General features: G+C 33.1%; 2 protein-coding genes across 2 annotated transcripts; both read left to right on the plus strand.

Annotated features, from left to right (window-relative positions):
* Positions 1-608: 608 nt before the first annotated feature.
* On the plus strand, positions 609-24,214 carry LOC149477200 (facilitated trehalose transporter Tret1-like). Its single transcript, XM_089710613.1, has 7 exons — positions 609-926; positions 4,610-4,815; positions 9,618-9,929; positions 11,930-12,062; positions 21,508-21,716; positions 22,794-22,982; positions 23,956-24,214. Exons 1-7 carry the CDS (start codon positions 848-850, stop codon positions 24,190-24,192), a joined length of 1,365 nt encoding a protein of 454 aa, XP_089566739.1. The 5' UTR covers positions 609-847; the 3' UTR covers positions 24,193-24,214.
* On the plus strand, positions 13,176-15,289 carry LOC149477201 (uncharacterized). The gene is made up of 4 exons (XM_089711015.1): positions 13,176-13,200; positions 13,880-14,102; positions 14,230-14,291; positions 14,366-15,289. The coding sequence occupies exons 1-4, from the start codon at positions 13,176-13,178 to the stop codon at positions 14,404-14,406; spliced, it is 351 nt and encodes a 116-aa protein (XP_089567141.1). The 3' UTR covers positions 14,407-15,289.
* Positions 24,215-24,435: the final 221 nt, after the last annotated feature.

Genomic DNA, 24,435 nt, shown 5'->3' on the forward strand with positions numbered 1-24,435 from the left:
ATTTAACTTTTTATGAAATAATGTTTCGGTAGTTCCTAAGATAATTCTTTGTTGTGGATATACAATCGAATTTAAACTCTTTGTCGTTTAATTTTAAAGTATTGTTTCAGTAAGCATGTTTATCAAAGATATGTTTTATCTTTTTCAGACTGATAAAAGTTTTATCTCAGCGATTTTTGTTTGTGATTAAATGGATTTGACTACTAAATAAGAAAAGTGCTTGATTGTCTACTAGCATATTATTTGATTCTTTTTGTATATGTACAACAGTTATAGAAATTATGAAAATAAATAATAAAATGAACATACAATTATTTTAACAACGACTATCTATATGACTTTTGCACTGAAACGCAAGGTGCAGAGATTCTTTTTGACCAACGTTGTGATCGTTCATAGGTAAATAAAAAAAATATTCACCACTCTTTTTCATTTTAAACGAACGCTTTAAACAAATTAAATATATATTTTTTTCTTACGTTCTTTTACGACGTATAGCTCAAACTATAAGCAGTCGCATTAAGTGAATGTAAACGCAGCATAATCTTAACAACTAGCACCAGTAGCTAATCAGTGCAAACGAGGCACAATGTAAAATCATTCCTCAGTCAACAGACGAGTCTCCTCTCACGTACAGTGTGTTTATTCCATTTATTACTCACAATTTAAATCTATCCATCTTTTATTACACTTAGTAAATATTTAAATTAGTTAACGATATAAAATGTGCCTTAACTCAATAAACATACGGTTTATTTCACAGTGTTGTGTAACGCATTTAAATGTATGTGATAAGTAATAAGAAGGTTCAGTCATTTTTTTGTTTTTGTTAAAATAACTTGTTAAAATGGTTTATACAATTACGAAGTGTGAAAACGTGGAAGAAAAGAGGTGCTCTTGGAAGGAGTTTTTCTTGCCTTTTGTTGGTATGATTTGTTTTTCTTTTTTATTGTTTTTTAGTTCTTTAATGTTTGTTATTTTAGGAAGTGCAACTAGAAATGTCATGAGATTATTAAAACAAAGAGGAAATATATTTTTTTGTTTGTTTTGAATTATTAAGGTTTTCGATTATCTATACCTATTTAATCTATACTGTACTTTTTTATTTATTTATAATCTAAATGACTGAATCGTTTGAAATGAAGGTTCGAGTAAGTTTTATGTTTTTTTGTTGACGAAACAACGCTTTTATGAAATAGAGATGAAATCACATGTGAATTAGCTATAGCATGAAAATCTTAAGTGCGAGTAGAATCAGAGGAAAAAGTAGTATGTAAATTAAAAGATATATAATATAATACACGCAACATAATTTCGTCTTAGTAATGTAATGATGTAAATATGAGGCAATGTTCTTTTTGATAAAAACTTGAATTTACTTTCTTTATCAATGAATTATAACTTTTTAAGTATTTTACTATTAGTGTTAATTAATATATGCAAAAAAAATGTGTGCGTGTACTAGTGTACACACGTAAGAAGTGAAACTTTTTTATGACCTTATTTTTCAAAAAATAATTTACTATATGCAACTTTACAGAAGTACGTCGAATCAAAGATGGCGCGTAACGTAAAAATGTCACGCGTAACGAAAAAATGTTACTAAATTTTTTCCAACCCTGATAAAGAAGTTTCACTTAAAAAAAAGACGGGTTGCACTCCGGGAGTGCCGGCTGAAGTGAAAACTTGATTATTAACGTTCAGCATGTTTGATATCCATCCGTCTTAAGCTTTGGTCTGGTGATCATGACGCACAACGCTGAGGTATGCGCCCCAACGCAGCGTCACCACGCAGCATTTACCTTCCCTGCGGAGAGGTGGTCAGTTGATTTTGCCGCAGCTACCAAGGTAGACGTGAACATGAACAATTTTGCTGTAATTATCAAACTTTTATGTTTTTTGTCTTTATTTTTATATAAAGAAGGATAGCTGCGAACTAATTCTATTATTGTCTACGAAAAAATTCATATTGTCGCATTCATATATGCCGTGACGCATACCCGCACACCGCAGCGTTCAATCGAGAATGACGCCGCGCTGTGCGGGAGTACACCTTTACGCTGTTTCGATCAGGTCACGTGTCCTGACGCGAGTTTAAGATTTTATACCCAACGCCGCTAAAGAAGTTTTCACTTCAAAATTCTTAGTTTATGCTAAATTACTTACTTAGTATAAATTACTTACTTACTAGGCTACTTTGTATGCCTATACATTTGGCATTTGGCAAACTCTACAAAGCAATGTGGCAAGTTTTTATGATTTTAAGATATTGAGATTTCAGGGAATAAGTAGGTAACGTTTGTGTTTAAACCACAGATAATATAATACTGGTTTAAACAATTAACTACGACTAAAGCAATCTCTCCAATCGAGACATCCATCAAACCATATTTTAAACTTTGATAAACTTAAATTTTATACTTTTAATAATAACAGCCTCTAAGGATATAGGAAAATAAAGGATAAAAGAAAATTTGTATCAAGAATGATATTTACATTAAAAAATTAGGTGAACGCGATATCTTGTATTATGTAAGATCTGATGCAGAGGTTAGTGACCTAGTTAGTAAGGTCTTAAATAAAAATACAATGATATATCGTAATTAATAATAATTTTATATTTAACTAGCATTCCGCCCGCGGCTTTGCCCGCATAGTTAAGGAAATCCCGCATAGTTCTTGTTCCCGTTGGTTTTCCGGGATAAAAACTATCCTACTTTCTGAGGTCTCAAACTATACTTGTATCAAATTTCATCCAAATCAGTTCAGTGTTTGAGACGTGAAGAAGAGATAGACAAATAAAAGAGTTACTGTCGCATAATTTATGACATTTAGTCAGGATTTTGATAATTGCTAATTTTATCGATAATTATTAATTATTTAATTACTTATGCTAATGACATCATTAAACAAACTAATTAACATTTAAACATTAAACTAGGCTTCCACCCACGGTTTCTCTTGCGTACATTATACGTTATTTTCGTACAAATATTGATGAGTAAATGATCACGATTCCTGTTATTATAAAAATAAATCTGTTCAAATAATGTAGAGCTACTAAATTCTTCTGCTGAGAAGAATTATCAAAATAGGTTTAGTATTTTTTTAGTGTATTAAGGGTATAAGTATAAGAAATCTTTCATCTTATATAATATGTATTATTCGTAGATAGATATCATGCCATCACGGTACCCAGTTATCCCTTTCGTGGTACCCAGAATAAATAAAACAATAAATGAAGAAAGAAAAACATTTATTCGTCACAAAACAAATATTACACACTTTTTATAATAAACAGAAAAAGATAAAAATGTATATATTTATATTAAATTTCAAAATCAATATACAATAAATAATACACTACCGAAATACCTTGGCATATAAAGCAAAGATCTCTTCCAGGCGCTACATCTAGATTGATCTTAATTTGTCAACAGAGGTCGAACAACAATTGACGATGTCGGCCATTCTTATATGACAAACGGAACTTTTACTCATATGTACCTAAAGGAAATATATACTAGCGGTCCGTCCCGGCTTCGCCCGTGGTACCTACATGTTTAAACTATCCTATCTCTCAAGTTGGATCGAACTACACATGGTGTGCGAATTTTATTATAATCGGTTAAGTGGTTTAGGAGTCCATTGAGGACAAACATTGTGACACGAGATTTATATATTATATTAAGATAGATGCTTTTAGAAATTAGATTTTAACCGATTTTAAACCCGATTTTTTCATTATACTATTAACCGGACGTAAAGAGGCTTTCCAAAAGATTAATAATAATTATAAACTATAGATTTTAACTTTTCAAGTAGGTATGTATGTTGTATATGCATTTGTAGGTTTGTTTGTTGTTTGGGGTTGCAAATTGATTAGTTTTTATTGAGTTATCGACTGTATTTTTATTATTCTGTGTTTGAAATGCATCTTATAAGGTCTAATAATTACGATTTTATAGTTAAAATTAACGACATTATATTGTAAGTAACGTATTGTCGTCCAATGTGATAGTTAATAGTATTGTAGTAAGGAATATTTAGCTCTCCTTTGATATAGAGCCAGGATCTCGGTAAACTTAACTAAATTAAAGTTTAGTTTTGTAACAAATTTTGAATAGCACGCACTTGTAAATTTTTAACTTTTAATCTATCCTTACTTAAGTAATACTTTTTAAAGTGAGTGCTATATCTAAATAACTGACTGTGTGTAAATTACAAAAAACTACATGGCCGATTCTTAATCTTTCTTCACCAGCTGTAGAGAACTGCATTATTCATATTTGCTTTACTATCTTTATTTTTCCTGAGTCAATCACGGAGTCAGGACCAGTATTGACTAGTAGGTCTTTACTAATTATGTTATCTTTGTCAACTATGAATGAATGAATACATTTTACAAACTTAACAATATAATATAACAATGTACAGTAGGCGGCCTTATCGCTGGCAGTGATCTCTATCAGGCAACCCAGAAAAGACGAGGAAAATAAATCAGCTCTATTATGGTAGAGCTAAGAGCTGCGACGAGCAGTTACCATTATATAATCGTTTTCTTCTTCCCGAGACAAATATTAGCTTATGACTGAACCTTTCTTTCCAGTGAGTCTGCCCCTCATAACCCATGGGATAGAGAGCAACAACCTCACCATCACATCCCACTCCGGCCACTTCACACAGCACTATGGGGTACCACTCAGCACCACTATGTTGCTGTTAGGGTCAGGTGTCTCTGCACCAGTGCTGTGCGCGACTGTGGACAAATTGGGGCGAAAGTTTGGGATATATATCATTATTTTGTTGCAAGGGGTAAGTAGCAATTGCTTTAGATTTATTAGCCTAGCTCTAAAGATATGGCGAACTATTAATCTACTTACTAGCTGTGCGCGGTTTTACCCGTGGAAAAGCAAGTATTTCTAGATATGTGTTATTTTGAATGAAAAGCCAACACTGCCAATTATTGATTATCCGAGATTAGCGCGTTCAAACAAACAAACAGATTTATAATATTAGTTAAGATTAGTCGTCACAGGGCATCCTAAGGTTTCATCAATACTTTTGTATTTTTTTTTATTTTTATTCAATTAGACTTCTTCGAGAAGCACTTTTGAAACGTCATATTTTTAACATTTACCACCGATTCGGAAAGCAGTATCTATGGAGAAGAACCGGCAAGAAACTCCATTTTTGCTCTTTTTAAATATTAGGTCACAATAACCTATGAGTATCTTTTTATTTCTACCTCCTTGTAGGGCTACATAAGTGCATAGAGCTCCAATAAATGTTATTCACTACTCTGACCAAATGCGTAGCAGATGTTATACGTCGTGGGATCGTTTCTGATCTTGAAAATACTAGTTTCCTCATTATTTCCTTCGCTGATTGAAGTAGTTTGATGTGGAAATAAGCTCAAAAGTCTGTTTATTTTTTCACGCTTGTCGTCTCGCCTTGAATTTTCATTGATCATTGTTCTCAGATAGATTTAGATCAATTAAAATTCATACATAGCTATGAAAATAGGAATAGTCGTAGTTTTTGATTCCTAGGACTTCGACTAAGATTCATTAGTCATTATATACTTAAAATTGTTGAAAAGTTGAATGGATATCAACTGCAAAAAAATTTAATAGATTCATCTAAAAGTGTCTGAAATTACAAAAGTATTATGCATATTGCGTTGTATCTATTTCCTTGTGAAAAAGTAAATTTTTCGCTAATCTCGAGAACTACTGGTCCAATTTGAAAAATTATTTCGGTGTTAGATAGCCCATTCATCGAGGAAGGCTATATATCATTTTGTTAAGACCAACAGGAGCGGAGCACTGCGGGTAAAACCGCGGAGCACAGCTAGTTTTTAATATACAAAAGAAAAATCAGTTTAATTTAACGCTTCTTTCAACCGGGTATCACGAGAGAAAAAATAGGAGACGTAAGTAGTATTTGTTAGATTTGACTAATTTTTAAAAAAATATTAATAACCTAAGCCGAATACACAGCTTATGACGAATCCACCTAAATCATATACAGCACTAAGAAGCTTGATTGGAAATTCAGTCCGCTGCATGGAGGGAAATGGATGCATTAATCTGATGTTTCCAAACCAATGAGTACCAAGTTAACTAGAGACGTTTTGATTATGTCGTGACGGTAGTTTAACAGTTTTGCTTATATTTGAAAATAAATTAAAGGACAAAAAAAGAGCGTGTGTGCCGAGCTCACGTATCAGAAGTGAAACTTCTTTGGCAAGATTCAAAGATACTAAAATCGTGGCCTTACGCCATGACGTGATCGTATTGCCATGACGCGACCTTAAAGTTTACTCTAAACGAGCCTAAAGAAGTTTCACTTCAAAATATATATCGTGGGGCGGGAATAGAATTTTCTTTCGAATCGTCTCTTCCTTTGCCGTAGTGAAGCAGCTCCAACAATCTGCTTTCTTCTAGTCTTTAAAAAAATATGTTAAATTAATAACTACATTAAATAAATAGGTAAATAAATAGATGTTTATTTCAAACATAATATCCACATATCTAAATAACAGCTTCTCAAATCTATAATACATGCAACAATAATATTTATAAATAAAAAATTGAATCTTATATATAAAAATGAATCGCAAAATGTGTTGGTAAGCGCATAACTCGAGAACGGCTGAACCGATTTCGATAATTATTTTTTTATGATATTCCTTGAAGTACGAGGATGGTTTTTATGTAGAGAAAACGTTAATATGTACCACGGGCGAAGCCGGGGCGGACCGCTAGTCTTATATATAAAAATGAATCGCAAAATGTGTTGGTAAGCGCATAACTCGAGAACGGCTGAACCGATTTCGATAATTCTTTTTTTATTATATTCCTTGAAGTACGAGGATGGTTTTTACGTAGAGAAAACGTAAATATGTACCACGGGCGAAGCCGGGGCGGACCGCTAGTCTTCTTCTTATATATAAAAATGAATCCCAAAATGTGTTGGTAAGCGCATAACTTGAGAACGGCTGAACCGATTTCGATAAGTCTTTTTTTATTATATTCCTTGAAGTACGAGGATGGTTTTTATGTAGAGAAAACGTAAATATGTACCACGGGCGAAGCCGGGGCGGACCGCTAGTAGGTTATAAAAATAAAGACATATTTTGTTTGTTTTAAAAGAGAGTAGAGACACTGTAAATGCTCACCCTGTAGTAGTTTCATTCACGTGAAGGACTTTGACCTAGATTGATCAGAATGTTTTTCAATAACAACTCAATGAATGTAGCTTTTATCAGCTGCATGAAATTCAATAGAAAGAAATGTTAATTATTTTAAATGTTATAGATGAATCTTAAGGTGCGTACAGATTATATAACATTGTGTTATATAACACGACAAAATGTACTGAAAAATTGTTAAGTATAACAATATTACATTGTTTTATAACATTTTTCAGTACATTTTGACGTGTTATATCACAATGTTATAACACAATGCTAAATAATCTGTACGCACCTTTACTTTCTTCCTACTAATATTATAAATGCGAAAGTTTGTGAGGATGGATGTGTATGTGTGTGTTTGTTTATTGTTACTCTTTCACGCAAAGACTAATGAACCGATTACAATGAAATTTAGTGCACATATAGAAGGTAACTTGGATTAACACATAGGATAGGTTTTATCCCAGAAATCCCACGGGGACGGGAACTATGCGGGTTTTTCTTTGAAACGCGGGCGAAGCCGCGGGTGGAAAGCTATTAATATTATAATGACAGTCCAAAATTCAAAAGAAGCAATAAACATAAGGTTTTAGCTTTAAGAATAATTTAAAAAATATATTACAGTAAATATTTAATTTATTAAAGTGCTTAAACTTTATAACTTATTTACAAAAGAATCAGCGAAATAAAAATATCATTTGAACAGTTTGCTTTGATTGAGACTACTAATGGCATGATTAATGAAATTAATATTTCATTAATAATAATTAATATAAAATTATTACGCTTAAAAAGTGTTTTACTTATAAATAACTAGTTGTGCTGCGTAGTTTCGCCCGCGGACAAAATAGCGAGAAAAATCAAGTACCTATATATAATTGTGGTAGTACATAAGCTACATCACTGACAAGTTTTACCAAAATCAGTTCAGAGGTTTCCCCGTGAAAAATAACAACGGTACGTTCGTATCTACAAAGATCCATACTTGCAAACTTTCGCATTTATAATAATAATAGGATAATACAAGCGGTCCGCCCTGCCTTCGTCCGTGGTACATGCATAGCATATAGCAATCAGGAATTAAATATGGCGAAATAATTTTTGAAATCAGTGCTTTCTGCACTGATTTCAAAAATCATTTTCAAATTAACGCGTTCAAAACATCACTTTTATAATATTATTAGTATAGATTATTTTTCCGACCCAAATATCGACCAATAGAATTGCACCATTCGACGTCACGTGGTACAACCTACATGGTATTATACTGATAATTTTTTGAAAATTTTCTCTGGTCGTTGACGTCAAACTGACAGGTTGAATTCAATTGTGAAATTATTGGCCGACATTTGGGACGGAAAAATAATCCCCCGAATACCACACGAGCTTCAAAATTATCTGGCATTTCCCTCAAGGTTCCCTGCAAACAAATAAAGTCGTCAAGTTTTTCAGGAAAAATCACTCGCGCTTCGCGCTCGTGATTTTTTAACCTTGACTAAAAACTTGACTCCTTCATTTGTTTGCAACGAACCTATCGGAAAATACCCGATAATTTTGAAGCTCTTGTGGTATTATAAGTGATAAACGACCTTAATATCGTCACGACATAACGTTAACTGCTTACAGCACATAACAGTCAGCAAATATATTTGTCACGTGGTTTGTGCAAATTTACTCCTACGTGCATACATGTCAAACGTCCAATCCTAGAATAATATAACAATAATAATGTTCAATGTCAGTTTGTTTTTCTATGATTGTTTGAAGTTTATTTTAGCTAAATAGTAAATTAGTTCTTAATCATGTATTATATAAATATGTATTTAAGTTGGGTTGACGTCTGTTTCTCTATCTCACAAAAAAGTAGGTAGATCTGTAAGAAAGGTAGGTACAAAGATAGGTGAATTTGACTGACCGGTTGGCTTGGTTGGTAGTGGCCCTGCTTTCCAAGCCAGAGGTCGTGGGTTCGATTCCCACCCAAGGCAAATATTTATGTGATGAACATAGATGTTTGCTCTGTGTCTGGGTGTTAATTATCTTTAGGTATTTATTTAAAATTATATATGTATGTTTATCAGCCATCTGGTTTCCATAACACAAGCGAAAGCTTAGTATGGGATCAGATCATGCCGTGTGTGAAAATTTTCCTGAAATATCTATTTATTTAATTTTATTCTGGATATGAATTTTATTTATTATTTGGGTATAACACGAGTGAAGACGCATTTTCCAGGCATTGGTCTATAAATAAGAAATAGATTCTATATGCTACTCAAAATGAAACAAATTTTTAAAAATTCAACGTGAAAAAACAAATTGACTTTAAAAAATAAATGAACAGTACTTGAAAAAATGCTGCAATGACAAACTTATTTCTTAAAAATTTTATTAATAACATATTCTTTTATTGTTACAGATCTGCTGTGTCCCCCTCCTCCTCCCGCCAAGTGACATATCATATGTCCTCCTTCACTTTCTAGCCGGCGTCTCATCAGCCGGTCTCTTCACCATCATCCCCATTTACATCATGGAGATATCACCACCATCCTCCCGAGGCTCCCTGGTATCTCTGTTGATGATCATGACACCAATCGGCTATTTATCACGATTGGTGATGGGTGAAGAGACGATAATGTACGTTATGGCTGGGCTGGTGATGGCGGAGTTTGTGTGTGTGTTCCTGGTGATCGAATCACCGAGTTATCTGGTGAAGGATAGGAATTTTGAGGTGGGTTTTTATGTTTTCTTTGCTGGAAAATTATGGGTTATAGGATGAAAAATAAAAGATTGTTATGTAATAAGTTGATTTATTTAGCGACTTACGAGAAGCGAACAAAAAATTGTTTATAACAGATAAGTCTTACATCAAACGTCACCTTTGACAGATTATAACAAAATTATAATCTAAATTGTTATGTTTGTTTATACTTTATACGATCCAACAGGTAGTAGGTATGTTACAACGGTTATTGTAAGTTTTCAAAATAGGAGTACATTCGTTGTAATAATACATTATATTTTACGCTCAAATACCAAAATCGTTTTCATTAGAGCTATAACACGAATTTTGCCACACGATCCTTTACTCTGACCACTACGCGTTATGATTTTTTTATTCTATGAGCATTTTTGGTCAATGAGCGTATTATTTACACGTTAAGACAATGAAAGAAAGAAGCAATAATTATTTATTTGTTTCTAAATGCATATAGATTAAAGGTAGCATACAATCCTCATATTAACCGATTTATTATTTTAAAGCTGTATAAATGCGACCTAACGATGCGCTTACATTAAAAATAGTACAACAAAGAGTATTTTAATGTAAATAAAATTACGATATTCTTTGAAGATGTATATTTACTTTTTTTTTTGTGTGGTGTCTCTCAATGTTAGCCAGAAGGGCTTCTACATTTTAACGCGGACGCGGGGGTGAACTGAAGGTTCACCCTGGTAGCGACATGCACAAGGGCGTCCCCCCTTGACGGGGACCACGAACCTCGGCTTGGGCTGTCGCTTGAGTGGAGGAGGCCAGAAGGGCCCTAATCGGACGGGGTATATTTACTGAAACTGCATAACATTATGGGACGATTTCAAAAGAATAAAGAAAGTCAAGAGAAGCAGAAACTTTATTCAGTGGAAAATATCGTTTGCAAAACTTATTACAATAACAGCGTTTAAATTTTAATGTTTATATTATGATCGTATAGATATAGTTAAAGAATAGTTAATAGTTAGTTCTTATGTATGTTTAAAAGTAAAGTCCCATGTCGCCTGGGCAGATGCATTGAACATCTGTTTCACTGATCGATTTTCTAGGGACAAGTAGGTGATCAGTCTTCTGTGTCCTACCAGACCGAGACTTTTTTTTTTCTTCGTCTCCACCGGGAATCGAACCCAGGACCCCTCGGTACTACGCACACGCGTCAACCACTGTACCAAGGAGGCGGTCAGTCAATGTATGTATGTTTAAGAATAGTATTTTTCTTGTAATACTCATAGAGTTTTATACCCTTACTTTTAGGGATGATTTTGAAAACTTTATTTTTAACTTCCTTTTCCGCGTAGAGCCAGCTACGTTAGAGGAAAGCGCATTGTTAAATCATGTTTTTTCAAGTTAGTATTTTTATAGACCATCACTTAGTTTAATAGAGCCGATTTTTAAATCCTTGGTTAAAATTTATTCATCCAATAAAGTATTACACGAACATATTAAAATGTGACCTGTAAACTGTCAATTACGGACAATTAATTACATTTTTGAAATGGTAGTTTAATACGTTATTCGATGTTAGTCGATAGTTTTAACCAAGGATTGAAAAATCAGCCCTAAATATTTTATGACATATTATTTACATTCGTAGCTATTAAGCTGTATATCACTAAGAATAGAATGGCGAAATATTATATCTTATATTTTAGAATGAACAATTTCTTAAACGTTATTGTGTAATTAGTGTAGTTTTGAATCACACCGCTCGTGATTGTATTCTTTTATTTTGTAGTTATTTAATCGTGTTTTTCTATATTATTATACTAGCGGTCCGCCACGGCTTCGCCCGTGGTACCTACATATTTAATCTCTCAAGTTGGATCAAACTGCACATGGTGTGCGAATTTTATTATAATCGGTTAAGTGGTTTAGGAGTCCATTGAGGACAAACATTGTGACACGAGATTTATATATATTAAGATAGAAGAATTGTTTCAAATTTCTTCCGTTTTCAGCGTGCAAAGAGGAACATAGCAAAATTAAAGTGTATTTCTGAAGAAGACAACTATGTAGCGAATGAAATGCTGAGGCTTCAAAATGAAAGTGAGCGAGCCAATCCCAGAGGCAAATTGAAATTAATCGATATTTGTGAGTATGACCAGAACTAATATTAATTATTTATTCAACTAATATAAATTAATCATGCATTATGCTTATTATATATGATAAACTAATATTTTTAATGAATAACGCTTTCCTTTTATTATGTAACTAGCTGTGCCGCGCGGTTTCACCCGCATTGCTCCACTTCTGTTTGTCTTAGCGTGATGATATTATATTATAGCCTATAGCCTTCCTCGATAAATGGGCTATCTAACACCGAGAGAATTTTTCAAATCGGACCAGTAGTTCCTGAGATTAGCGCGTTCAAACAAACAAACTAACTAGCTTTATAATATTTTAGAGTAATAAAAATCCACACATACTAACTTTTTTCCACATTTATAATATTAGCTATCTATCATAGATTAGAAACTTATTAAAATGATTACAATAATATTATGTTTCTAATTATAATATATTATGCTCATTATTTGATTTTATATTATGTGCTATTAACACAATAATAACATCATAACCAACACTCATTTTTTGTTGTATGTTAGTGGAGTTTCTAAGGTATAATATAAGTTACTAGCGGTCAGCCCCGGCTTCGCCCGTGGTACATATTTACGTTTTCTCTACATAAGAACCATCCTCGTACTTCAAGGAATATAATAAAAAAAGAATTATCGAAATCGGTCCATCCGTTCACACGTCAGGCCGTGACAACGCGAAACGGGGTTTCATTTATACAACTGGCTAGATATATAGATACTTTACCTCATACAACTTAGACAAAGTCGGGGGTATAACAAGTTAATTAGAACTACGAAGCAATGAATCAGCTTTCCCTGATTTTAATCTTTCGGCCTTTGCGTTGAATATAAATTAATTATATTTATATAATTTGTGGTAAATTGAACTATAAATAACTACGGTTAGAATTTAATGTTAATTAACCATTTTGGTTTGGTGGTTTTATATTTTCTTCGATTTAAATTCGATTTCGGGTTAAAATGTTGAACTTTTCAAATTATAAACATTATTAAAAAAAGAAACCTGCCTATAACTTTAGAGAAACACAGACTATTTTTTGCCGGGCTGACCCGGATAAAGACAGGACAACTGGCTAGTTTAGTTATACAGGGTTAGTTTTCAATGACCGGCCAAATTTTCAGAAATGGTTCAGAATCGATAACATTTTCGATCTAATGAACAAAAAAAAGGTTTTTTTTTATTAGATTTCAATCCTGTCCGCCACTAAAAAGCAAACGTGTGGACATTACAAAAGCACAATTCAGTTCAACAACCTAGATAGGTAGAAGTTAGCACACACATAAATTTGGCGATGCGCGCACGCACACAAGTGCATTGATTCTCAATAAGCTTATCGCGTGTTTACGATTTAGGAAATTTTTAAGACATTTTCAAATGAATGCTATTATTATTATTTTTTTATTCGACAATAATATTTCAAATGTACCTTTGGTTTAATATCTACTAGATCTTAAGGTGATGAATTAATTTTTCTAACATTTACGGCCCTTTTTAAACCTTCGTAATTTTTATATTATTAAAGTTGTCGTGATGAAAATTCTTGACAAGAAAGTTCAATAGTAACACAATACGTCTACCGTTTTAGAAACATGATTCCATGATATTTTCTCGATAGAAAAAAAATACAAAGTTCTCATTGTTATTTTTTTTTAATCTCTGGCATCTTCAAAATAACAAACGTAAAGTTACGACTTTTTGGATATTAACTATAAAACATACAACCTATACGTCTACCGATTTAGAATTTTGAAATATGCGATGGTTTTGAAATAAACAAGAAATACTTGAAATTAGCGCCTGACCAGCCAATATAGCGAGAGCCGCCCTGTACCTTCCTACCCCGATCGCTGCACGAGTCATTCCCGCTACGGCCGTCACACGGGGAACTTGTGTCGCTCGCGCCATCGTAAAAAAGGGTGACAACACAATAAGACAAAATGAGACAAATGGGGACAATAAAGAAAATAAGAAGAAGAAACATAAAGGTTGGAGGAAAAAGAATGCTTACAATTGGAACAAATTAATGAAGTAAGTTGGTTTTATTTTAAATTTGATGATAATTGTATTATAGACGATGTTTGATATGTACCCCTGTTTTAAGTACATAACGAATGTGTAAGATTTTTTTCATTTATAGCATAGATAATCTTTTCAGAAATCCGGAATCCAGAAGGAAAATAAACCCACTGATTGTTCACAATGTGAACCCACTCCTTCGTAAGTACCTTTATTCAGTCAAAAATGTATGTTATCAACGCTCTACTGGTTTTATCGCATGATTCCATTTTTAGCAAAAAGCAACAAAGTGCAAAGAAATAAAAAATCATGGTGAACTTAGTGGAAGTATGGTGGCCGTAATATGGAACAGGAGCTCATTGGAGTAGTATTATATTTAAAAAAATACGAAAAAATTTCAAGAATTACATTTCTTAGTAGGTGGTAGATAAGTATATTGTATAAAGAATTTGATGTTGATATTTATTTCATTTATACTTACTACACCTGTGCGGGAAATTGCTTTGTACTAAAACAGGTTTATATTCATATTTACATAGTAATGTGAGTTTTCATTTCGAAAAATTTTGTGTAAGTATATTAAATTGAGTTCCTGGGTGATCTGGAAACACAATTGGGCCCGGAAGATGGCGCTGCAGTCACTCCTCCTAATCACATGAACCGATTTGGATGAATATTTGTGTGCACATTTCATTGTTGTGGGATGATTGGTTGATTCGTTTTCACATTAGCTAATATTATGTATTTTTGTTGTAAACTTAATTTAATGTTTATAATACATTATTATTGGTATAAATAAGCCAGTGTTCGTCTCACATTGCTGTACCTGCCTACCTACCCTACCAGGGCCTAACTTTGTTCTGGCTATTTTATTTTGATTATTTGTAATGAATAATTACAATTATAATAGAGTGCAAAAAATAAATACATGCGTCAATATATTTTGTGTTTTTTTTAAAACAATTTTTTTATTTAAAAAAATATCATTCCGACCGCGGCTTTGCCCGCGTGGAATTAGGTTATATCGTGAATCCTGTTTTATCCCACAGAAGTGTTCAGTTCGGATAAAAAGTATCCTATGTGTAAATCCAGGCAATTAGCTATATTTTATCAAAATTGGTAATGTAGTCTTGACGTGATTAAGTAACAACTAACAAAAAAATATACAAATTAACATCCAAAGTTTCGCATCAGTTTTACTGTATTAGTGACTAGCTGTTGCCCGCGACTTCGTCCGCGATTCGGTCGTTTTTCGTCATTCGTCGTTTAAAAAAAATACGTGACACTTTATTTTTGAATGTTCTTAATTGTCTCTTATAAAATTTAACTACATTAAAATTGAATACTCTGATAAGAAAATCTTAAAATCATCGAAAATCATAGACATCGAATATCTGAGGAAAACATGAATGAATGTGATTTAAATTCTACATTTCTTAGTAATTAAAATAATAATCTAAATTAAATGTAGATTAACAGTTTGAGCGCACCATTATAGAATATGTACCTAAGTAATAAATTACGTTAGTTTACATAGTAACTTTACTAATAAAAACACGATGACTTTCTTTCGCGCTCGGTACCACAAAGTAAACATGTTTGTGGTACGTGGCTCGCGTCACTTTACCCCCCACGAGTTCCCCTCCGTTGCTATGCGAAAATACATTCGTCGCCCTACTGTAGGAAAAATTGTAATACTGTGGCCTGGGCGTTATAACACGCTCAGGGAATTCCTGAGTGCTGATAGACTTCCGTCTATCGGCATTTATACCAATTTTATATTAATATCACCATCTTGAGGAAAAGCTTCTAATGTCGATTTAAAACGCATATATACGGATTAACCTGATGAATTAACATGTTCTAAAATTGTGAAATGAGTTCAGTTTTAAATTCGAGAAATATTGATTTCTTGTATTCGATTATTCGTCGTAGTCGAATACAAAATATATTTAAAGAAACTTAGGTTGCCTTCAGGCAAAAGGGATCCTATCAAATGATAAACTTGACCTTGTATCTTAAAAGTAAGAATGAAAGGAGCATCTGATAATTGTTGAGCACCAAAGGATCATTTAAAACGCAATACTATAAGAGCTAATATTGTCTAAGAACTGTTTAGATTGCACATGTTCCTCTAAAACTTAAAAGTAGTGATTTCAAAGGTTCCGGCGTATCTTCAAACGAAAGCCGACTCCTTACTCCACTTTAAAGCATTACAAAAAGAACATACTACGTTAATATCGCCTATACAGAAGATGATCTGTAATCAATTGTGAGGTTATAAGCAAACCCACTTTTATATTATTTTGTCGGACCACACCACCGAATTTGTAGATTGATCTTCTATGTTTACCTCTAAGTCATTAAGACTATGTCGAAATCTGTCTGCAGTAAGACGGGCCTCTCGCTATTCGTCCGTTTAAAGAGACCAATAGTTTCAATTCTTAATCTTTCATTAAACAAACTTATTAATCGTTCTTGTCTCAAATAATGGTAATATTCGCGTCCCTACTCTAGTCATTGCTTATGCTCATATTCATCTTCGAGAGATCGAATAATATTATGGTGCACCCTATTATTTGTCAAACGGTCTTCATATTGAGTAAAAGTTTCAGAATTCTCGAGATAAAATATGACGATCGTGATCAGCTGTGAGACGTAATTCCCTCTCAGTGAGGGTTTCGGTCTCACGGGATAGTACAATATGCCATTTGCGATCAGCTATGAGACGTTATATATACCCTCTCAGTGAAGGTTTCGGTCTCACAGGATAGTACATGCCGTTCGCGGTCAGCTGTGAGCCGCAATTCTCGTTGTGAAGCGGTTTCAGGTTCGGCATAACACAATTCATGTTGTTTTCGGTCAATAGTAAGCCTCTTATCTCTAACGATCCTTGAGAACTCTTATTTCTCATTTTCTTAACTTTGCTCGAATTTCGATATATAAAGATTTTTTAGGTGGCACTGATGCGGGTGAATAAAAATTAAGTTAAAACGGACTAAGAGTGTTATAATCTCAATCATACATATAATAAAATTGTGGAAAAGTGATGTCTGTACAATTAAAATATGTAGAAAAAATTAGCAGGTGTTATTATTATCGAGAAATCGAGAGAAACCATTTTTTTCTCTTAAAAGCTCCCCCCTCCCACTTCCCGAACTCCGATTGACCGTAATTTATTTTTCCTTACATTTTTATCATATCCTTTTCTAATGGGTTTCATCCTACTGCGATTTTTTTTTGTTTCAAAAATATCTACCCTGGTGTATAGGTAAATTTTCCTCATAAAATGTCCTTTAAATTATGTCGTATTATATTTTTAACCCCCGACGCAAAAAGACTGATGTTATGTGTTTGACCGCTATGTATTTCTGTGTGTGTGTGTGTGTCTGTCTATGGCACCGTAGCTGGCTAACAGGTAAACCGAATTAGATGCGGTTTTTTTTGTTAGGCAGAATATTTTCCGACGCTGGTTCTTAGATAAAGTGTATCAAAATTGGTTCATCCACTTATTATACCTACATAGGGGTAAAAGTGGGAATGAAAAAAATGAAAGTTATAATTTATTTTTAAAGATCGTCGGGAAGTTTATGAAATTATTTATTCCTTTTTCTATACACTTTTCTTCGTCTAAACGGTTTAGTTACGTGCTCTCTCTCTCTTCAGCCTTTAGTTACGTGCGTGAGACAGGAAAGATCTAATTTGGATTTGTTTCTGGATTTGATAAAAACTGAGTATCGATTAAGCTGATCAGTGGCTACTGGCTACACCATAGATTATTAAAAACATCCGTTTAAGAAAGGAAGGAAATAGAATTTGCTCCTCTCCCCCCCCCCTGGTTCCTAAAAAATAATATGACATAATTTAAAAGAAATTTTACGTAGAATTAGTTAGGCATTTCTTTTTTGATTTTCGATATTATATACTAATCATAATTTTTAATTACAATATGTAGTAAGTAACTATTTGGTATAGGTTAGGCATTTCATTTCTTGATTTTCTTTAATAATTTGGTACGTAAGTTTCTTAGCTCAGTTTAGTAAGAAATTTTAATAACAATTCTTTTAATTATTTATGGTAGTACAACAGTACAGTATGGTTGTACGTATTTACTCAATAATTGTATGTTAAGTAGTAATTCAGCATGGGCGTAGCCACGGTGGGGCTGGGTGGGGCGCTTACCCTGGCTTTGATCTGGTAGGTACTAATTGTGAAGGGGAGTGGGCGTGGGCGTGGGATTGGGACTGAACGTGGCATATGGCGTGGGAGTGCGAGTGGGCGCGGGAGTGGGAGCATGAAAATAAAAATGATTTTTTATTGTTGCCCCACCCTGAGCCCATGGTCATAGGTCCCTTAGTCACTATTACGAACGAAGTCGCGGGGACAGCTAGTAGACAAATATAATCAGAAAGCTTTGAACTCCTAAGCTCAACCATAAAAGATAGACATTAATTATGATGTCGGGAGATATTTTTTATATAATATGGAGAACATTTCTTTCATACTTGATTTCTGTGTAGCTTTAACCAATAAGATACACGCATTAAGAACGCACACGCGACGAAAGCTTAAAAATGGAGTTGCTGCTCTGCTCACGAATATGAAAAATAATTGTACCAAGTTTCGTTTAAATCCGTCGAGTAGTTTTTGTTTCTATAACGGTTATACAGACAGACAGACGGACAAACATTTTTGACGTCGATGTCGATCTCTAATCACCTCGTGATAGTTATTTAGGAAATATATTTCATGTGCAGAATTGACCTCTACAGATTTAATATAAGTAGGTATACATATATTTAGATTCCAATTTCCATGTAACGTTAAATTCGACTATACAATAACTAACAGACAACGCAGGTTACTCTCGTTTCCGTAAGTTGAGGCGGCTACATATTCGGTCCTAATAACATGACTTTTTGTGAACGACAGCGCGGTTTAATTCGATGGCGACACCATCAGAAAAAAGGAAATATTTTTAACTTTGAAAAAATATTATGATTTACACTATTAATACTATTTTAACATTAACACAAAATATAAGACTGTGAGTGTGTAAAAATAAATCCAGCTAGTTTCACATCACACTTATGTTTATAATTAGGTATACGACATGAAAATATATTAATTACCAAGCAATAATCATACAGATAAATACTGAACAAAAGTATTAACAGTCAAAGTATATTTTTACTAACAACATGTAAATGATGAAGTAATAATAATTATCAACGAACTAACCTTTTTGTATTAGAGTCCCGCCTCGTGATCGAATTATTAAAACACGAAGATTTTTAAAAATGTAACCAATGAACACAATCAATATTAGATTAACTGTAATGGTGTCTAGTTTGACTTAAAATAATATACATCTACCCTCACTTTTAAAAATGTAGTATATTCACACGAATTATATAAGCGCACCTTATAGGGAAGGGAAGATTTATTATGGGTTAAAGAGTTAAATAAATAAATAACATAATTATATTTAAATTATTAATTTTTAACATTGTGTTCAGTAGTGTTAACATGTAAATTGATTTGATTTTTACGAAATCTCATAGATGGCGCTGAATCAAATTTATCTTTATAGTACTAAGATTCATTAAACAGTTTCTCTGCCCAAATTACGTAAATGACGTAGTTTTTATAGTGTAAAGCTAGATAATAGCATGGCTTACTCAAAAACAACATTTAAACATGAGTCTTTAGATTGTACGCTGTCGTAGTACACGGAATACGTAAGAAAAGTAAAGGTTCACAGCTCCTCCCCCGGAGGTGATAGCATGATAATATGTTTAAAAAAACCTCACACGACCTGTTAGTAATATTCATGCAAAATTTGAAGTCAATCTATGCAGTACTTTTCGAGATTAGCTCGGACAAACATACAGACAAACAGACAAACAGACAAACAGACAAACAGACAAACAGACAAAAATTCTAAAAACTATATTTTTGGCTTCTATATCGATTATAGATCATGGATTATGTATTCTTTTAAAAAAATATTCAATGTACAGTTTTGACTTTCCTACGATTTTATTATATGTATAGATATCTTCCACTCTTGACTTTGACTGAGAAGAATTAGGGTTTATAACTTCTTTCAGAAATAGTACCTTTCATTTCTGGGCATGATGTAATATCTACGTCAGCATCAAATTCTATCTAAATCAATTCAGTAGTCCGCGTTATTGAGTACCATTTCATTTTTTCAGAGTAACAATATTTTTTGTTATTTTAAAGATTATTTATAACCTGTATTATTTTGTAATAAAGTAAACATTACGAAATGATAATAATTATTAATAATTTATTTATTTATATAAGGCACAGTTACAGGATATAATCCAAGAACATTTACATCCACTTACTAAATTAATAATGTCTAAGTAGTTGTTAAAAAGAAGATTATTTGTTTATAAGCAAGAAAATAAAACCAATAAATCAACAATTAAATAAATGTATGACAATATTATAACTGTATGACGACTCCATACATGTTTGTCCCGAGTCGGCCAGCGGCAGCGCGGCGAGTTTGCAAGAATGACTTCGCGCACACCCGCGTTCGCGATAGCGAGTTAGACTCCGCCCGCCAAGCAGTGGATTTTTTTTCGTGTATCGTCTTAATTTTAAATTTTGGCTGGTCATTGAAAACTAACCCTGTAGAGCTCCATTATTTCAAAACACATCTTAATAATTTGGTTAGATACCATCTCTTGAGGAATTCGGTTACGTTGGCTGCTGTATTTGCAGTAAATTTACTACATTGCCTTTGGTTACATGGCTTGGCTCTGTAATTAAATCGTTTATTTTAGGTGTAAATGTAAGCTTTGTATTTTTTGTACGGAATATTGTGAACTTAAAACATTTATTACAAAAATTCATATAGTTTGCAAGCTCATTTGAGACGGTTATATTACTCTTTAATAAAACTATTCAAGGAAACTTTATTAATCTATACTAATATTATAAGGAGGAAAGGTTTGTATGTATGTATGTATGGTTTTCACGCATAAACTACTGGACCGATTTTGATGAAATTTGGCACAGATAATCTTTAGACCCTGAGAAAGAACATAGGCTACCTTTTATTGCGAAATATGTACCACGGGCGAACCCGGGGCGGACCGCTAGTATTATATATAGCCAAAATACAGTACACACACTATGTACCTATCATAAAACGAAAAGGAGTAGATATTACTTATTATATTTATTTTTCATATTTGTGCATCAATACAGAAAAATTTCGATCAAGATTCAAGAGGCGGGATCCGGGATTTAGGCGGAAGACCTGAATCGCGCGTGCGAATTCCATATCGTGATCGATTTTCTTCGATCACGATATGAGAGATCTCTCGATTGAGATCTCTTATTTTTTCTAAACTAAAATAAAATACTTCTTTTTTAGTTAGAAACAGAATATGGCGGGATACAATGAAAATAGGCTTCGTTCTCTACTCCGTGACTGTCCTAAGTGGAAGCATTATCTTCCTAGACCAGGAGAAGACGTTAGCTCAATTGAGAACCAATCTGGATCCAGATAGAATGATGGTTCCCTTATGTTTACTTGCTGGTGGCGTCGCTGGAGTAGTCCTTGTCAGGTTCCTGGATAGAAAAGTGAGTATATGTAAGTAAAATTGAATTACTTACTTGTTAAATCTATACTAATACTAGCGGTCCGCCCCGGCTTCGCCCGTGGTACATAATATTTACGTTTTCTCTACATAAAAACCATCCTCGTACTTCAAGGAATATAATAAAAAAAGAATGATCGAAATCGGTTCAGCCGTTCTCGAGTTATGCGCTTACCAACACATTTTGCGATTCATTTTTATATATAAGAAGATTATGAAGCTGAAGAGTTTGTTTGATTGTTTGAACGCGCTAATCTCGGAAACTACTGGTCCGATTTGAAAAATTCTTTCGGTGTTAGATAGCCCATTTATCGAGGAAGGCTACAGGCTATATAATGGAGCACTGCGGGTAATATATACCTTTCCTCGATGAATGGACTATAACACTATAATAATTTTTCAAATCGGAGTTCGGACCCGTAGTTCCTGAGATTGGCGCAATCAATCAAACAAACAACCTTTATAATATAGGTGGTCAAATAAATAAATAATAGATAGGTTCAGGGTGTCTCTATAGAAAATACTTTGGATAATAAACTATTTCCTTGTAGAGACAAATTATTAGTGCAGATACATTTGACACCTGTTTCACTGATCGATTTTCTTTACGGGCAAGTAGGCGCTCAATTTCCCGTGTCCACTAAAGATTACCTAATTACAAGTTTTGTTCTGCGTAATTATTGTGTTCTTATAGCAAACAAATCTGAAAGATAATGCCGCCTAAACATTAATTTTGATATTGGTATAATTTTTCCTTACATGTACCTACTTATAAAATTGTTGAATAATATAAATAAACAAGGTTTAAACCATAATCCACACTGGTTAACTAATTACTTACTGGTTGTTGTCATCAAATTTTTAGCATCTTTGTCATACCAGTGATTTCTATGATATCTTCAAACAATATTAATTGCAGTGTTAAAAACGATAGAGCTTTATAGGTTGTCTAGCGCCATCTCTTTCCCACCTGGAATACGGCTTGAGGATATCATGGTAATCCTAATATTTCTTTATGATTTTTTAATCTGACTTTTTACTCATTAATGTTTTCTTTCAGTGGCATCTCACCTTCGCCTATTCCCTCATGCTATTATCAATGGGTGTGCTAGCTGTATTTACGCAGGCTGATCTGACTGTGACGTCACTAAGATGGCTGCCAGTGACGTCACTAGGTGTACTAGTGTTCTCGTATGGCATGTCCTGGGCTCTACCCACGGTTATAATGGTGGAAATGCTGAATTTTGAGGTTAGTTTTTTAGTAAATGAATATAGGTTACTTTTCTATTCTTTATAAATTTATAATATCTTATAGAAGTAGACATAAATGAAGAGTAAATTTTTTACATCTATATAATGTAATACAGTTCTTAGTTGTTTATAGTTGTGAAACAACTTATTTCGAAAAAGCTTTGGTTTGGAAATAGCAAGTTGCAGTTGAAATAGCAATAGCAAGCAATTGAACTCAAAATAAAATAATGCAAGGACTCAACACAGTAACAATTTTCAACAGAAGAAACATAAGTACATTCAACTACCAGTAGTCTCAATTTTCATTATAATACTAAGGGGGCGCATTAAGCAAAATAACCAATCTTCTATTAGATGATACGTGTAATATGCAAGACCAAATCTAAAAAATAAAATATATATCAAACTAGATGATATGTTCAACGATTCTGTTTAATCAAAAACATAAAATATTAAAATTTACTCGATAATAAAAATCACCAAGTTAGCTCTAATTTTCACACTTTTACGTTTTCTACTTGACATAAACGTTTGATTTTGTCACGATAAACTTTTATCGTGACAAAATCAAACGTTTATCTCGAGAAAAAAAGAGCGCCAAAAGTGGTTTATCGCAGATAAAACCAAAACTAAAAGTAATTACACAAAATGCTCTGACAAATATCTTGCAAATGTTTTAATATAATTGTTTATGAAAAAAAAATCATAATAAGTATTACCATGTCAAGTAGAAAACGTAAAAGTGTGAAAATTAGAGCTAACTTGGTGATTTTTTTTATCGAGTAAATTTTAATATTTTATGTTTTTGATTAAACAGAATCGTTGAACATATCATCTAGTTTGATATATATTTTATTTTTTAGATTTGGTCTTGCATATTACACGTATCATCTAATAGAAGATTGGTCATTTTGCTTTATGCGCCCCCTTATGTTTTCTACATGAAGTATTAAAACTATTTTATATTTCAGATCAGAGCAACAATTATAAGCATCGTGTACACCTTTTCCCAAATCATAAGGTTGACGCACATCCACACTTTTAAATACTTCGAGAATCTCATGGGATTGTATGCACTATTTTACGTTTTCGCTGGTATAAACTTATTGGGTGCGGTGTACAGTGCAATGGCCATACCGTATATTAAGGATAAAAATGTAAAGCAGATAGAGAGGCAGTTAAAAAGAGTTCCGATATTGAAGTTATGAAATAAATGTTTTGATCTGTGGACTTGTTATTATGCTACTACCCTTCTGTCCAGGGTTCACCCGCTTTGTCTAAAACCTAATAAATTTATATACTAAAACCTTCCTGAGAATTACTCTATCTATTAAAAAACCGCATCAAAATCCGTTGCGTAGTTTAATAGATTTAAGCATACATAGGGACAAAGTAAGATATTTTGTAACGTTAAATTTTTTTACAGGGATGACAAACATTTTTACTACCTA

Source organism: Colias philodice, chromosome 25 (genome assembly GCF_061535455.1).
Source record: "Colias philodice isolate Cphi_HAF_F1 chromosome 25, ilColPhil1 Martin Lab GWU primary, whole genome shotgun sequence".
In the NCBI taxonomy this organism is placed as follows: Eukaryota; Metazoa; Arthropoda; class Insecta; order Lepidoptera; family Pieridae; genus Colias; species Colias philodice.

Coding starts and splice junctions, on each gene's coding strand:
- LOC149477200 (XM_089710613.1), top strand. CDS start 848: ATGGTTTATACAATTACGAAGTGTGAAAACGTGGAAGAAAAGAGGTGC. Junction 927..4,609: donor GTTTTTCTTGCCTTTTGTTG/GTATGATTTGTT, acceptor CTTTCTTTCCAG/TGAGTCTGCCCCTCATAACC. Junction 9,930..11,929: donor TGAAGGATAGGAATTTTGAG/GTGGGTTTTTAT, acceptor TTCCGTTTTCAG/CGTGCAAAGAGGAACATAGC.
- LOC149477201 (XM_089711015.1), top strand. CDS start 13,176: ATGACCGGCCAAATTTTCAGAAATG. Junction 13,201..13,879: donor CGGCCAAATTTTCAGAAATG/GTTCAGAATCGA, acceptor GCGCCTGACCAG/CCAATATAGCGAGAGCCGCC. Junction 14,292..14,365: donor CAATGTGAACCCACTCCTTC/GTAAGTACCTTT, acceptor TTCCATTTTTAG/CAAAAAGCAACAAAGTGCAA.